The sequence below is a fragment of the Capricornis sumatraensis genome, chromosome 16 (assembly GCF_032405125.1).
Source record: "Capricornis sumatraensis isolate serow.1 chromosome 16, serow.2, whole genome shotgun sequence".
Taxonomy (NCBI): Eukaryota; Metazoa; Chordata; class Mammalia; order Artiodactyla; family Bovidae; genus Capricornis; species Capricornis sumatraensis.
The window spans coordinates 36,118,088-36,134,269 of NC_091084.1; the positions used below are offsets into that span (position 1 = coordinate 36,118,088).

Sequence of the window (16,182 nt, forward strand, 5' to 3'; positions counted from 1 at the left end):
GCTGGCTGCTCAGAGCAGCTGTCCACGCCGACCTGGAGAGGGGCTTCATCACATTCCCTCTGGGTCACCCTTCGCCCAGAGACCTGCCGCGCTGGGAGCCAAGTGGGATGAAACAGAGCCCAGCCACGGGAGGCTGGCCAGCCAACCTGTCCCGAGAACCATGCTGACCGCACCCGCCCAGTTGTGAAGCTTGGAACTGGGAACCGAGCTCAAGGGAAGCCAAGGAAGTATCAGGGTCACACAGACCCTCTGCCGAGGAGCCCGAAGCCACCCATTCACGTCCAGCCCAGGCGAGACTGCCTGTTTGCATCCTGGGAGCGCGGTGAGGGATCTGAGCTCGAGGATCAGTGTTTCGTGGGGAGGTAGCCTGTGGGAGCGATGGAATCTCTGATGGAATCGGGGGTCCTCTGGAGCCTTCTGCTGGAGCAGGACAGCCAGCCTTTGCAGCAGCACCTGAAGAAGCTGACGGAGGGACCTGCCGGTGCGGAATTCTGCTGCTGGCCCGGGTCTGAGGAGATCCCCGCCGTGAGTGCATGTCCTCGCTTCTCTGTGCTCTGGGGGCCCCTGGTTTGACAATCCTTGGACCAAAATTCTTTGGCCATTTAAAATGAAAATGCATGAGCCTTGCTTCTCTTTCCGTGGGAGGAGATGGCTTTAAGAGTGCGAGGACGCCAGGGAGAATGGGTCATCGCCTCCCACGTCAGTAAGGTAGCTGGTGGCAGCCGACTAATATCTCTGTACTTTAGACCCTGGGAGGCTAGCTGGCCTGCCTTCCATGCTGGCAGCCTGCTCAGATCAGGCCACTGATTTGCAGGCCTGAGTTAAGGGGTTCCTACACCCCAGGAAGCCCTCGCAGCACTGGCAGACCTCCAGGACCAGGGCTGGATGGACTCTCCCCTCCTGACAGCCAGGACTGTGTTTGAGGAGAGGAGGGGAGAGGGTGTCGCCCTCACTTTGCCTCTGGTTTGGAGATGAGGGCCCGACTCCCTGCACCCGCATCTCTGTTGATATCTGAGCCCTCACTGGATGTGAGAGGAGCAGGGGTGACAGAGGACCATGGAGAGAGCATTAGCAACGGGAGGACTTCCAGGCTGGGGGTAATCGCATGTCTGATGTCCAGTTTCAACTGAGGGGGATTTGGGGCCACCTGGTAGGCTGGTCCTCAGGCTGATATTGGAACTTTGTAAATATAAAGACTGACTTAACTAATAGGTTTTGTTTTTGTTTTAATTGTGGGAGTTCCCTGGCAGTCCAGTGGTTAGACACGGTACTTTCACTGCCAGGGATCCGGGTTCAGTCCCTGGTCAGGGAACTAAGACCCTGCAAGCTGCACAGTGTAGCAAAAAAAAAAAAAAGAAAGAAAAAAACCCACAAATAAATTGTGTTAAAATCCATGTAACATGAAGTTTACCATCTTAGGTATTTCTAAATGTATATTGCAGTAGTGTTAAGTAGGTTCATGTTGTACATAAAATTTCCAGAACTTGCAAAACTGAAACCATACCCCCGCAAAGAAGACCCACTTGCAGGCATGGAAGGCTAGTGGGGACCCCCACATAAGTTAGTATCTCATCACCAAGAGGTGGTGCTCGGCTGTGGTTCCCTTCTCGGCTCAGGAACCCCAAGGCCGTGCAGAGGGACAGCTCGGACCAGGAGCTGTGGACCACACTGCTCGTACCGTGGTTACTCTCATTTGTAACCATGTGCCTCGGGCAGGTTGCTTAAACTGTGCCTCAGTTTCCTCGAGTCTAAAATGGGATAATAAAAACGACCCTGTAGTCAGGTGAAAGGGCTTATGACAGTGCTTGGAGCGTAGTCATTTCTCACTCTGTGTTAGCTCTACGAGGTCGGTCAGGAACTTACAGACAGTCAGGTGGTCAGGCAGGGGTTTTCAACATGTGGACTCTTGTTCTGTGAGGCCAAGGAGCCTCACATTGAGTTTGGATATCTTTGTGTCGTTTTGAAACGAACATGTAGGTCAGAGGAGTGTTGTCTTCTGAGGTCTTTTCTAGCTGTCGAAGTCACAGGGTGGACTGGCTTCCAGATTTTCCCTCCCAGTGAGTGATCCTGATTCTTGAAGTTTGGGATTCTACAGCATGTCATTGCTTTGGGGAAGGTAACAGAGGATCCCCTTGGAAATACAACTCATTTTATAAATGAACCAAAACAGAGGTTTAAATTTCAGATTAACTCTGGGCAAAGTAGTGGAAAGCACTGTCTTCTCTCTTACGTGGAAAACCTTCCCAAACTGAAGCCGTGCTGTTTTCTCTCCTCCAGCTTCCCTAAAATCCTCTTCTCTCTGGCACAGGTAGTCAACTGAGCTGAGGTAGTCAGAACCTGCTGCCAGGGTGGCCAGGCTGCAGCAGTCCCTGTCTTGCAGGCTATTGGTTCTGCAAAAAGCCAAAAAGCTAACAGTGTGAAGCTCACTCCATTGTTGCCACAGCTAGTGGATTCTCAGGAAAGTGGGCCAGAAAGTGTAAATGGCCAAGACCTGTCAGTCAGCAACACCAGGACAGTCTGCCTACCTGTGTGTGCTCCTGACCTAGGTAGGTCAACAGGTCACCCAAGTGGAGTTCAGATGGTCTGTATCATGATACCTGGCCCTTCCCGGGTTGTGCACTTGTCTTCGTGTATCATCCTTGGGTTCCTTTCATCTACGGGCACACGATTGTAAGCTTAGAAAGAGCAGAATTCCTGTCTGATCAACTGGTTTATGGGATTTCCTAGAATGATTCGCTATCATTAGGAGTTTGCATTGAGGCACCAAAAAGGTTGGTGGGTGCAGGGACGTCTGACAGCTCAGGTGGTGGCGGGAGGTGAGCTTGGAACCAGGGATCCAGAGATTTGCTCCTGACTGGCCAGGGGACCTTGGGCAGGGACCACTCTCTGAGCCTGGTTTCCTTGGTGGTAATATAAGAGAGTTGGATGGGATAGTCTTGTAAGCGGTGGTGAGCGAATGAAGTTTGAGTACCTCAAGTTGCCAGTTAGGCTTTTAATTCTCTACTTGTGTGCTTTTTTTCAGTCCTAGTTTTATGGGTTTTTTAAAAATCCGAGCAATTCTGCCCCTCCCCACACCAGTTTTATTGCAATATAATTGACATAACATTGTACTGGTCTTACGTCTTATGATTTTTTTTTTCCTGTCGTAAATTTCAGACACAACCAAGTGCTTACTGTATTACTCACGATGACAGCTTCTGAGAGCTGCACTAGGCACCATCATATATCCTAGGTCCTGCTATGGGGGTAGGGGGGGTCCCCTTGGGCTCCTACTCCACTGTCAGTTGGTGCTTCCTGCTGGCAGAAGGCAGGACAGCAATAGCCCAGAGTGGTCCCCTCTTCCTTTCTCCACTTGGGATGTGGTTATGTGAACCCTGCTTAGTAGGGTTGACGTTTTCTCACTGATGGACACTGGGTACAAAGCCCTTGGCAGCTTCAAATTCTCTCCGCCATGTTTTTCCACACTGAGCCCCCTTTGCCTAGCCTGGCCTCACGGGGTCTCTGCCTTAACTGGAACCTCAGCTTTGCCTCTAAATATGCAAGCAGGCTCTCCTCCTGCACCTTCCTCCCCAGCCCATGAACCTACCAGCATCCGCTAACCTTGACCATTGTCACTCAGGTGTTAAGCCCCACATACAAGCAGAGAAATGAAGACTTCAGAAAGCTCTTTAAGCAACTTCCAGACACGGAGCGCCTCATTGTTGGTGAGCGGGGTGACCTGGGTGTGGGGGCAGGAAGGAAGGCTGCTTCTCTGACTAGAGGGTCCCCAAGTGAGAGCGTCTGTCTGGGAACCGGGAGAGGAGACATCCAGAGTGCTGACCCAGTGATGGGGGCTCAGGGCTGAGCCCCATGTGTGATGCCCAGAGAGCCCCGCCTGGGAGCAGTCGCTGCCACTCTTGTGTCTGCACGGGGGACTGGGGAAATCCTGGAGAGGGAGTGGCGTTCGCTGAATTGTGTTGGCCTTTTTGCCTCTAATGTTCTTGCTTCCTCTGCTGTCTCATCCATGCCTCTGCCTCCAGGCAGTAGCGTGTTTCACAGCCTACATGTTCCCAATCAGAAGCTGCTAGGGACTCCCTGGGCCGCTAGGCTGGTGTCTCTCACATCTAGTCTGTGGTGGGCACTTGGGCTCCCTGGGGCTGCTGGTGGGCGGAGGGGAGAGGGGGGCAGGAGTGGGGGCAGTGTCTTGCTTAATTGTAGCGGTTTACTGAGAAGCCTCCCTGTCCCTGAGCTCCCTCTCCCATATTCTGCTACAGATTACTCCTGTGCACTCCAAAGAGACATTCTTCTTCAGGGCCGCCTCTACCTCTCCGAAAACTGGATCTGCTTCTACAGCAACATCTTCCGCTGGGAAACCCTGGTAAAGACGGGGGCTTCCCTGGTGGTGTAGTGGCTTCCATTGCTGGGGTGCATGGGTTCGATCCCTGGTCAGGGAACCAAGCTGCCACTAGCTGCACGGCCAAAAACTAAATTAAGAAAAAAAAAAAACACCAAAAATCTGAGACTTGCTCCCCGAGGCTGTCCCCTGGGCTGTGGCTGAGGAAGTAGCCTCCACTTTTGTTCTTTGGTTGACTTCATGCTCTACCCAAGCCTTTGTATAATTCACAAAAGCATGAGTCTTGAAGGATAGGTCTCTCTACCATGCCTTTCCCTCTTCCCTCCTTCCTGGGTGTGGAAGAGAGTGTGGAGACCATTTGATTGGGGGGAAATGCAGGTAAATATTTAGCTTCCCTGGTGGCTCAGTGGTAAAGAATACGCCTACAATGCAGGAGATGCAGGTTTGATCCCTGGATAGGAAAGATTCCCAAGAGAAGGGAATGACAACCCACTCCAGTATTCTTGCCTGGGAAATCCCATGGATGGAGGAGCCTGGCGGGCCATACAGTCCATGGGGTCCCAATAGTTGGGCATGACTAAGTGACTAAACAACCACCACAGGGGCAGAATAGAAAGAGTCAGAGGAACCTTGGCCTTGCAACTCAGCAGAACTGGCTTGTACTTTCTGGGTTCTGCAACCAGTTAGCCATGCAGTTTTAAGCTAGTCCTTTATTCTTCATTTGCCTGTTTCCTAGTTTTACAAAATAAAGTGAGAAATGATAACTAGTTAAGTGACTGTAAGGTCTCATCTGGTGCCAGGGTTCTGTGTTGCTGTAAGTGGCAGATTCTGATGGGATCCATGCATGTTTATCAGGCAGTGTAGAAATGAGAAAGCAAGCTCCTTGGACCAAGAATCAAGAGACCCTTGAGCTCCCAGTGAGGGTTGCTCTACAGCCTCTGAAATAAGGGACTCAACCAAGTGATCTCTGAGGAGGTCCCTTTGCGGTTGAGAAGCATATAGCCTGTGATCTGACTTCCTCTGTGTGAACTGGTGCCTGGAGAACACTCTCCACCTGACTCTATTAATGCTGCCTCTTGCTTGTTTTCCTTTCTCTGTTTCTGTGTGGATGCCAGCTAACTGTGCGTTTGAAAGACATCTGCTCCATGACTAAAGAAAAGACAGCTCGCCTCATCCCCAATGCCATCCAAGTTTGCACTGACTCAGAAAAGGTAAGTAGTCTGATCTTGGACTTACTACTCCCCCAAACCCCAGTCCCCCTACTCCTGGATTCCTGCCCTTCAGTTGCATTAATGAGGAGACCAGTAGGGTTGGGGTGACAGGTGGTGAAGTGAGTGGATTGCAGGAACCACCTCTGTGGTGGGCAGGTGCTTAGAGTCTAGCAGGTGTGAGAGTGGAGTGCCAGGACATTGAACTTAGAGCCAGGACCCCTGAAATAGAGTCCCGTGGCTATAGCTACAGTATGCAACCCGAGCCTCCGTTTTCTTATGTGTGAAATGGAGCCAGCGATGCCTATTTGTCAGAATCTTGGAATGACCTCCCATGCTTGAAAACACTAAATTGTAAAGCACTAAACAACGTAAGTGGTATCATTATGTATCAGGACAGCTCACTCCCTTTGATGAGCTGTCCTGACACATAATGACACAACTTATGTTGAGTCTGATAGCAAACGGATTGTCTATATCGTTGCCATGGGGAAGATGTGGTAGATAAAATCTAGAGTGGAGAAAGCACGGTGATCTCGGACCTTTTACCAGGCCCTGAAGACTGATAACTTTCAGGTCTAGAGATGGACTGAACACAGGTCTACAACACCCTTTGACTCAGGCACTTCAGGATCAAGAGCCCTGAGACCTCAAGGTCTGATAGTCTTTGCTTTGAGTTCTGCTTCTAGCATGAAGCAGCTTTGTGATTACAGGGGTCACCTACCATTACCACCCTATTTCTCTTTATTGAATATTAGCAGTCGTGTTTATTTTCCAAGGTTTTAGTGTGGTTTAAATGAAGTAGTATTTGTGAAGCACCTAGAATGTCTCCAGTAAGATCTGGTTTTCTGTTGCATTCTTCCATATTATAAAAGGTCCCCACAAATGTGTAGGCTTCTTAAGAGCAGCAGTTTCTTTCTGTTTTGTTATTGAGCTCAAAATGTGTAGAAAAGTGTTTGCACATGCATTAGTGTATGTACATCTAGAAGAGGGCACACACTGATATTCAAGTGTTTGCTGAATTAATGAATCAAAGGGTGACTAGTGGGTTTACCCTCTCTTTCCTTTGGGCTGGTTCCCACTTACCAGTCTATGTACGGAGGCAAAGGAAGCTTTTTATGGAGGTGAAAACTTCAAACCAGAAAGAGAAGCACTGAGCAGAGTTGGATGAACATTGAAGGACTTAGAGACCGTGGGTGACTCAGAGGTCCCGGATGCCTGGGCCATTGCAAAGGACTTGACGACAGTGGGTAACTCAGCAAACTGACCCCTTTCACTGCAGAGCCCTGTGCTGTCGTCATGGGTGCAGTATTTGAGGATGGAATAGTAGCTTTTTAATTTTTTTTTTTTTTTTAATTTTTGACCATGTCACACAGCATGTGGGATCTTAGCTCCCTGACCAGGAATCGAACCCTCACCCCCTGTGTTGGAAGCATGGAGTCTTAACCACTGGACTACCAGGAAGATCCCTCAGTAGCTTTTTTAAAGGAAGGAGTTCCATGTCTCCATCCATTATTTTGTAAGTCTTCACAGACGTTTCTTGCCATTTTCTCTTTCAATCCAGCACTTTTTCACTTCGTTCGGGGCCCGGGATAGGACGTACATGATGATGTTCCGGCTCTGGCAGAATGCTCTCCTGGAAAAGGTAAGTCCTGCTCCTTCCTCGGCCTCTGGATGCACACCCACTAGAATGTCCCTGCCCCTTGGGTGGGGGCCACGGGGTGATTGCTCTTGCTGCAGCATTGGCCTACTCTTAGGAAGCCCCTGCTTCCCCTGGTTCCAGAATTCCTCCAGGCTCGTGGTAACATGTCCTCCACTGCTGGTGACTCAGGTGCTAGGAGTAGCATGTCCTCTTAAATGAACAACCTCCTGGCTGCCTGGAGCAAGGCCCTGTTGACTTAGGGCACTCAGTTCTGCTGTTTTAAAATGTACTGGGGTTTGTTTCAATCAGGTGTGGTAAAACACACAGAAACAGGAATAACTGTCACGAGGAAGAAGTTTTTATACTCACAGATCCCTAGAGCAGAGGCCCAGCATACCATACAGGAAGCTGCAGGTTAGTCAGGAGGCAGAGAGAGCGAGGAGGCACCGCAGAATAAGAGCCTTCATTTCACAGGAACGAATGAGCGTTGCTGTTGCTTAGTCACCCAGTTGTGTCCGACTCTTGCAACCCCATGGACGGTAGCCCACCAGGCCCCTCTGTCCATGGGATTCCCAGGCAAGAATCTTGGAGTGGTTTGCCACTTCCCTTTCCAGGGGGATCATCTTGATCCAGGGATCAAACGTGCATCTCCTGCATTGGCAGGTGGGTTCTTTACCACTGAGCCACCTGGGAAGCCCAAGCAGGTTTAGGACTGGCTGGTTTGAATGTGTCATCAGGCTTCAGGACAGAGAGACTTCTCTCCAGAGAGACCGTCCAGGGGTAATTAGTGCAAGAGAGAACTGGCCTGGAATGTAAGAGCTATAAAGGGAGGTCCTTGAGGGTGTGGACTTTGGCTTGGAGGCTTTACCTAGAAAAGGTGTTCTTCCTCGTGGGGTGATTTTTATCTGTAGAAATTAGCTAATCCTGCAAGGGGCAGGCCCTCCACAGTCAGCAAGGCCTTAGATGTCAGAACATGAAAAATACAGAAAATAGGATTGGGAGTTTATGATTAGCAAATGCAAAGTATCATATATATAGCATGGATCAACAACAAGGTCCTGCTGTATAGCACAGGGAACTCTATTCAGTATCCTCTGATAAACCAAACTGGAAAAGAATATGAAAAAGAATATATTGATACATAGGTATATGTGAATCACTTTGCTGAACAGCAGAAATTAACACAATATTATGAGTCAACTATACTTCAATAAAATAAACCTTTTTAAAAAAATACAGAAAGTAGGAAAATAGAGTTAATACAGCCACCAGTTGACCACCTGAGTGAAGGGGACTCTGTGGGAGATGTAGATGAAGGAGACCTGGCTGAAGGTGTTAGAGAATTCCCATGCAGATGCCAAAGTCGGTGGGGGCAGCAGGGGTTAAGAAACAGCCTCCCTGCCAGAGAAAGAGACTTAGGGGGGGAAATTATATGATTATATAATAATTCCAGTTATATATATGACATATATATAGTTAGGTATAATGTGTGTATCTACCTTGACTCTAGCCCAAAACTTACCATCATCTAAAGGAAATTGAACGGATGTGCTGTTTAGAGCTTTTTCTAACCTAAAAGTCTGTAGCCCTCGTGTAAATCCTGATAACTTGAGTTGATCATCAACCTTTATCAGCCATGGATAGTGGTAAAATGATAATGCATTTGGGTCTCCGCTGGCAGGTTTGAATTTTCAGCTCACAACCACTGTCATTTCTAAGACAGAGGATCATCCATATGGTTTGCAAAAGCTCTCACAAAATAATCAAGAATTCTGCCTGATGAGCAGAGTCTGCCAGTTGTGCTTGCCCCAGCTATGGTCAGATGAGCTGAGCCCAGTGGACTCAGGCAGGGAAGGCTGCTTGGAGAAGGCAAACTGTGAGGAAGGGGAGGGCGTGGTCTGGCAGGGAGGCAGGCATGTTCTGGGCACGGTGGATGGTGTCCATGAAAGCTGGAGGGAGGAGGTCCAGGTACAGGAGAAGCAAGTGCCTTCCTCTGGGACCGGGAGAGCGAACACAGAGAGCTGCCCCCGACACACACACACACACTCTCCTGGCTACCCCAACACACACACACTCACACACCCTCTCCTGGCTACCCCAACACACACACACTCACACACACACACACACTCTCACACACTCTCCTGGCTACCCCAACACACACACACACACTCACACACTCACACACACTCTCCTGGCTACCCCAACACACACACACTCACACACACACACACACTCTCCTGGCTACCCCAACACACACACACATACACACACTCACACTCACACACACACACACACACTCTCCTGGCTACCCCAACACACACACACACACTCACACACTCACACACACTCTCCTGGCTACCCCAACACACACACACTCACACACACACACTCTCCTGGCTACCCCAACACACACACACTCATACACACACACACACACACACTCACACACACACACTCACACACACTCTCCTGGCTACCCCAACACACACACACTCACACACACACACACTCACACACCCTCTCCTGGCTACCCCAACACACACACACTCACACACCCTCTCCTGGATACCCCAACACACACATACTCACAAACACACACACTCACACACACTCTCCTGGCTACCCCAACACACACACACACACTCACACACACACTCTCCTGGCTACCCCAACACACACACACACACACACTCACACACACTCTCCTGGCTACCCCAACACACACACACACACACACACACTCACACACACACTCTCCTGGCTACCCCAACACACACACACACACACTCACACACACTCTCCTGGCTACCCCAACACACACACACTCACACACACTCCTGGCTACCCCAACACACACACACACACTCACACACACCCTCTCCTGGCTACCCCAACACACACACACACACGCACTCACACACCCTCTCCTGGCTACCCCAACACACACACACTCACACACACACTCTCCTGGCTACCCCAACACACACACACTCACACACACTCTCCTGGCTACCCCAACACACACACACACACACACCCTCTCCTGGCTACCCCAACACACACACACTCACACACACACTCACACACACTCTCCTGGCTACCCCAACACACACACACTCACACACACACATGCACTCTCACACACTCTCCTTGCTACCCCAACACACACACACTCACCCGCACTCTCACACACTCTCCTGGCTACCCCAACACACACACACTCACACACTCACACACACTCTCCTGGCTACCCCAACATACACACTCACACACACACATGCACTCTCACACACTCTCCTGGCTACCCCAACACACACACACTCACACACTCACACATACTCTCCTGGCTACCCCAACACACACACACTCACACACACACACGCACTCTCACACACTCTCCTGGCTACCCCAACACACACACACTCACACACTCACACACACTCTCCTGGCTACCCCAACACACACACACTCACACACACACACGCACTCTCACACACTCTCCTGGCTACCCCAACACACACACACTCACACACTCACACACACTCTCCTGGCTACCCCAACACACACACACTCACACACACACACGCACTCTCACACACTCTCCTGGCTACCCCAACACACACACACTCACACACTCACACACACTCTCCTGGCTACCCCAACACACATACACACACACACACACACACTCTCCTGGCTACCCCAACACACACACACTCACACACACACACTCACACACCCTCTCCTGGCTACCCCAACACACACACACTCACACACACACTCACACACACTCTCCTGGCTACCCCAACACACACACACTCACACACACACACATACTCACACACACTCTCCTGGCTACCCCAACACACTCACACACACTCCTGGCTACCCCAACACACACACACACACTCACACACACACACACACACTCATACACCCTCTCCTGGCTACCCCAACACACACACACATACATGCTATCCCAACATACACACACACACACACACACACACCCTGGACCCTGGCTCAGAGAGAACTGCAACTGCTATTCTGGGCGTTTCTCCACTGGGATCCTGGAACCCTGGCTCATGGCGTCCCGCCAGCTGCCTGCTTCTTAAACTATACCTTAAACCCGGTGGTGGTTTAGTCGCTAAGATGTGTCCGACTCTTGTGACCTCATGGACTGTAGCCTTCCAGGCTTCTCTGTCCATGGGTTTCTCCAGGCAAGAATATTGGAGTTGGTTGCCATTTCCTTCTCCAGGGGATCTTCCCGACCCAAGAATCGAACCTGGGTCTCCTGCATTTCAGGCAGATTCTTCACCGACTAAGCTACGAGGGAAGCCCACACCTTAAAAGGGTGACATCAAAAGAAATCGCCAATTCCTTATCAAATCTATTGGTGGGAACGTTCTTTACTGTTTCTGCTTTTCTTTTCTTTTTTTTTTTTCTTTTTTTATTTTAATTTTAAAATCTTTAATTCTTACATGTGTTCCCAAACATGAACCCCCCTCCCACCTCCCTCCCCAGAACATCTCAGTGGGCCATCCCCATGCACCAACCCCAAGCTTTTCTTAACACTTTTTTTTTTTTCACATGGATCCCTCCCAGCATCTCTCCCTCCCAGAAAACCAAGACTCATCCATGGTCTCCACCTTTGACCTTCATTCTTTGACATTCTGTTGCCTCTTGCCTGAAACTCTGAACCTCAGTGAGAGCTAACTTTTCTTAGGACACTGCTTTTGAGAAGACTATGTAGACATCCAGTGAAATGAGAAAGACTGTATATGGAACTAATACATAGACCTGTAGGCGAACTGATTGTGATTAAGGATAAAGAAAGAAGTATTCAGGCAGTGAAGAGAGAGTTGGATCCAGTGACCTTTGAGGCCCCTGAAGCTGTGAGAATGTCAGCTTCTTTCCAAGCACAGGAACTGCCCAGCTGAGGAATGGGCCACCTTGGAGGTGTCACACCTCATTCCTGGATCTGATCCATTGGGGCCTACGAGGCCACTGTTAGTATCAGGAGATTCCTGCTGAGTCAGGGAGACTGGCTCAAGGTTGTCTCATTCTGAGTCCAGCTCAGAAGCTCTGTGATCATTTTGGCCCCAGAGTACCTTGGTTTATGCTGCTTAATGCAGGGCCTCACTCACAGGACAGGAGATGGGCAGTTCAAGGGCCCATCAGTTCTGCTCTGCAGACCTGAATAGAGGGAACAGGTCAAGTTCCTGGCTTTGCTAAAAGCCATGTTCTGGAAAAACAGATCTGGAGCAGAGGGCAGGGCAGGGGTAGGGTTTTCATGGAGTTGTCACCCTCCACTTATCCAGCCGAGGAGGGTAGAGTTTGGCTTCTCATCCCTCGAGGGAGTCCAGGTAAACTCAGTGCCTCTGTGGAGAGTGGAGTCCCGAGGAAGGGAGGGTCAAGCCTCTCTGCTGTCCCCTGCAGCCACTGTGCCCCAAGGAGCTGTGGCACTTCGTCCACCAGTGCTACGGGAACGAGCTGGGCCTGACCAGTGACGACGAGGACTATGTGCCTCCTGATGACGACTTCAACACGATGGGGTGAGCGAGGCAGGGGGCAGGCCGCCTGCGGGGAGCCCTTCCAGGGGGCGAGAATGGCCAGAGACTGGCATCTAAGTCAGGCCCCGAGGGAATCGAGGGGGCACTGAGGACGGGGCTATGGGAAGCCCCTCCCAGATGGAGGAAGCGGGTGGCTGGCCCAGCCAGCCAAGGCGAGGTGGGGAGCGGGAGGTCAGGCTGGACTCTGAGGGCTGCTGGGCCGGCATGATTTCCTCAGAGGAGGGTGAGAAGCCAGGGAAGGCTTCAGATAGATAATTGATGAGACCTGACTTAACATTTTAACATCACTCTGTCTCCTGGGTTGAAGATAGGCTGAAGGGGAACCAGGGCAGACCGGCTAAGAGGCTGCTGAATAATTTAGACCCTTTAGGTGAGAGGTGATGGTGGTTTGGACCAGGAGAGTAGCTGTAGAAACAGCAGTAAGAGGTTAGTTTCTGAATATATTTGGAAGATAGAACCAGCATATTTTGGAGGATTTGCTGATGAGTCAGAAAGGACTCACAAGTGGCTTTAAGGATCCACCAGCTGGAAGGATAGAGTTGTTCTGAACTGAGATGGACAATACCAGACGCAGAGCAGCTGTGAGGGAAAATTGGGAGCTTGATGTTAGGCAAGTTGAGTTTGGGATGACTGTTAGCCACGTGGAGATGTCACGTGGGTGTTTGTGTGAGTGTGGGGAGGTCTGGGCTCGGGCCATAACCTCGGAGGTTATTGGTGGCTGAGATCACCAGGTGACTGAATTAACATAAGAAGCAGCTCAGGGACTGGGCCTGGGAAAGAGGCAGCAAAAGAAAACACAAAAGAATATCCATTGAGGTGGGAGGACGCTAGCAATTTTGTGTGCTGGAAGCCAAGGGAAGGATGTTATGAAGAAAAGGGGCTGTTGCTGTACCACGTGCTACTGATGGGTTAAAGCGGTGCAGGCAGGCTTGAGGTAGAGGTGTCGTGGTCGTGTGAGAGGCGTAGAAGAATAGACCGCAAGGAAAGAGCATCAGATGGGTAGTGTGTAGGCCTGCGCTCAGGTACCGCTTCTCACACTGAAAATAGCATTGTCACTTCACTGTGTATCTCCTTGATTGTGTCAGGACACAGAGCTGTAACGCATCCAGGTGTGGTAACATGCAGAGGTTAGATGCCGATGAGAATGGTCTCTCCCTTGGGAGAAGCTACAATGGCATACCTGCGGTGTCCACAGAAATGTGCCCACCTTTATCTCAAGGAAGGTTTTTCCTCAGTGTGTGATGCAGAGAAGTTTGCTATTTATGATCCAGAATCTGGGCAGCACCAGCAAAAGGCACTGGTTCAGAGTCCTATCCTAGTCCCTATGAGAAATCAGATGTATGCCCAGAGCACAGATGTTTGATTAAATGGTCAGCTTGGGGTGGGATGGGGTGCCAATGGGCAAAAAAGGAATTTTAAGGCAAATAATGGTCACATTTAAGAGAATGCCTGGAAAAGGTGAATTTTGGGATAGAGATTTTACCATGGGAAGGAGGGGTAAGGTGGGAAGGAGGCTTTAGAAGGGGCGTTCACAGGCAAGTAGTGGATAGAGGATAGTGGACACAGCAAAGAAACAGACGAGCCTGTATAGTTCTAGGAGTGTGAGTTTGTCGTGAGCTGGCCGTCTTGGCCACCGAGGTTAATGTAGGTTCATGTTGCCTCTCTTTTCAGCTACTGTGAGGAGATCCCTGTAGAGGAGAATGAAGTGAACGACAGCTCGTCCAAAAGCAGCATAGAGACCAAGCCAGATGCCAGTCCCCAGCTGCCCAAGAAATCCATCACCAACAGCACACTGACGTCCACAGGGAGCAGTGAAGCGCCCGTCTCGGTACGGGCAGGGACCCCACTTTGCTTCCACCCCAGCCCAGTGATGGTGTTTCCCAGCCTGGGGAGCAGGTAGAGGGGTGGCGGGTTATACCACGGTCAGTTTATGCAGAGGGGCTCCACATTCGAATGAGTGTACAATCCAGAGCTGGCCTCTCGGTGCGTCGGGTACCAGAGTTTGTTTGGCTTAGCAGATGAGAATCATTTCAAGTCCATTGTGTGAGCTTTGCCCTTGGTGGTCTGCTGTGATCAGCCCGCTGGTGAAGAACTATTCCAGATCGTTTTTTTCACTGCCTGGATCTGAAGTCAGAGTCATACATGAGTACAGGGCTGCACAACCGCTCTGTTTATTCATCCCGTAAATCACGATGGAGCCCCTGGTATGGACACTCAAGGCTCCCTTCCTTGCTACCTACCTGCTGTGCTGGCTTTGCAAAAGACATAACAGTATGGAAGGAGTCTGTCCTCTGGGACTTGGTAATGGAGCGGGTAGAGGCCGGATGAAGGAAGTGTCCGGGTGTGAGCTGGCAGGTAGAAGAAAGGGTTCCCAGAGCAGGGAGCCTTGTGTTCTAGTGGTTTAGGAGTCAGACCATTTGGCCTTAGAATGAAAACATCCATTCGATGCCTAATCTGCATTTTCTGTCTCTGAAGTTAACTTGTTTTTTAAGTTATTGTGTCTGAGTTTTTTTTTCTTTTTGACTGGCACTGGTCTTTGTTGCAGCATACAGGCTCTGTAGTTGTGGCATGTGAGCTCTCTAGCTTCAGCGTGTGGGCTTAGGTGCTCCGAGGAGGCATGTGGTAGCTTAGTATCCTGACCAGGGTTTGAACCCACATTCTCTGCATTAGAAGGCAGATTCTTGACTGCTGGCCCACCAGGAAAGTCCCTGAGGTTCACTTTAAAATGTAAAGAGGTGTACCTGTTCCCTCACAGGGCTAAAGGGAGAATGAATCAAATAGTGCTTAAGAAGCCTTTCGAACCTTGCAGGAAACAGGCAGTAGTAGAGACAGGCTCACGTGGTGATATGATGGTGGAGGCCTGGGCCCAGGAGAAGAGCTGGACTAAAGGATCCGGCTATGCCCACACGTGCGGCTTGGGGTCAGGAGAAGGACAGGGACTCCTGCTGGGTTCTGTCTTCCACAGCAGAACTGGGGAGAACCCTGGCCCCCACACCCCAGCTCCTGAGCATTCTGAACATGCAGGCCCCCTCAGCCAGCTCTTTGACTTCCCCCTGGAGAGGAAACCAGGCTGACCACTCTGTCTCCACCCTAGTTTGATGGCCTGGCCCTGGAGGAGGAGGTGCTAGAGGGCGACGGGTCTCTGGAGAAGGAGCTCGCCATCGACAACATCATCGGGGAGAAGATTGAGATCATCGCGCCCGTGAACTCCCCTTCGCTGGACTTCAACGACAACGAGGACATCCCCACTGAGCTCAGTGACTCTTCCGACACCCATGATGAAGGTGGGCGTCCACAGTGGGGGCAGAGTGGCCCTTTCTCTCTCCAGACGTTTTGAAGGCTTAACAGATGTACCCATAATGGAGACGGGAGTCAGTCTGACTTCCTGGCGGAAGGGTGGATGGGTAATAGACCTCTTTTTTT

General features: G+C 50.5%; 1 protein-coding gene across 4 annotated transcripts in view; it reads left to right on the forward strand.

The window, feature by feature from the left end:
* The window catches only part of GRAMD1B (GRAM domain containing 1B), a 186,785-nt gene that overhangs the window by 156,156 nt on the left and 14,447 nt on the right, over positions 1-16,182 (forward strand). For all 4 annotated transcript variants that reach the window (XM_068988333.1, XM_068988331.1, XM_068988330.1 and 1 more), the window contains 7 exons: positions 3,620-3,704; positions 4,254-4,357; positions 5,449-5,544; positions 7,106-7,186; positions 12,626-12,741; positions 14,431-14,587; positions 15,854-16,043. In XM_068988333.1, coding sequence (XP_068844434.1) covers positions 3,620-3,704; positions 4,254-4,357; positions 5,449-5,544; positions 7,106-7,186; positions 12,626-12,741; positions 14,431-14,587; positions 15,854-16,043 — 829 coding nt within the window. The remainder of the gene's footprint in view (positions 1-3,619; positions 3,705-4,253; positions 4,358-5,448; positions 5,545-7,105; positions 7,187-12,625; positions 12,742-14,430; positions 14,588-15,853; positions 16,044-16,182) is intronic.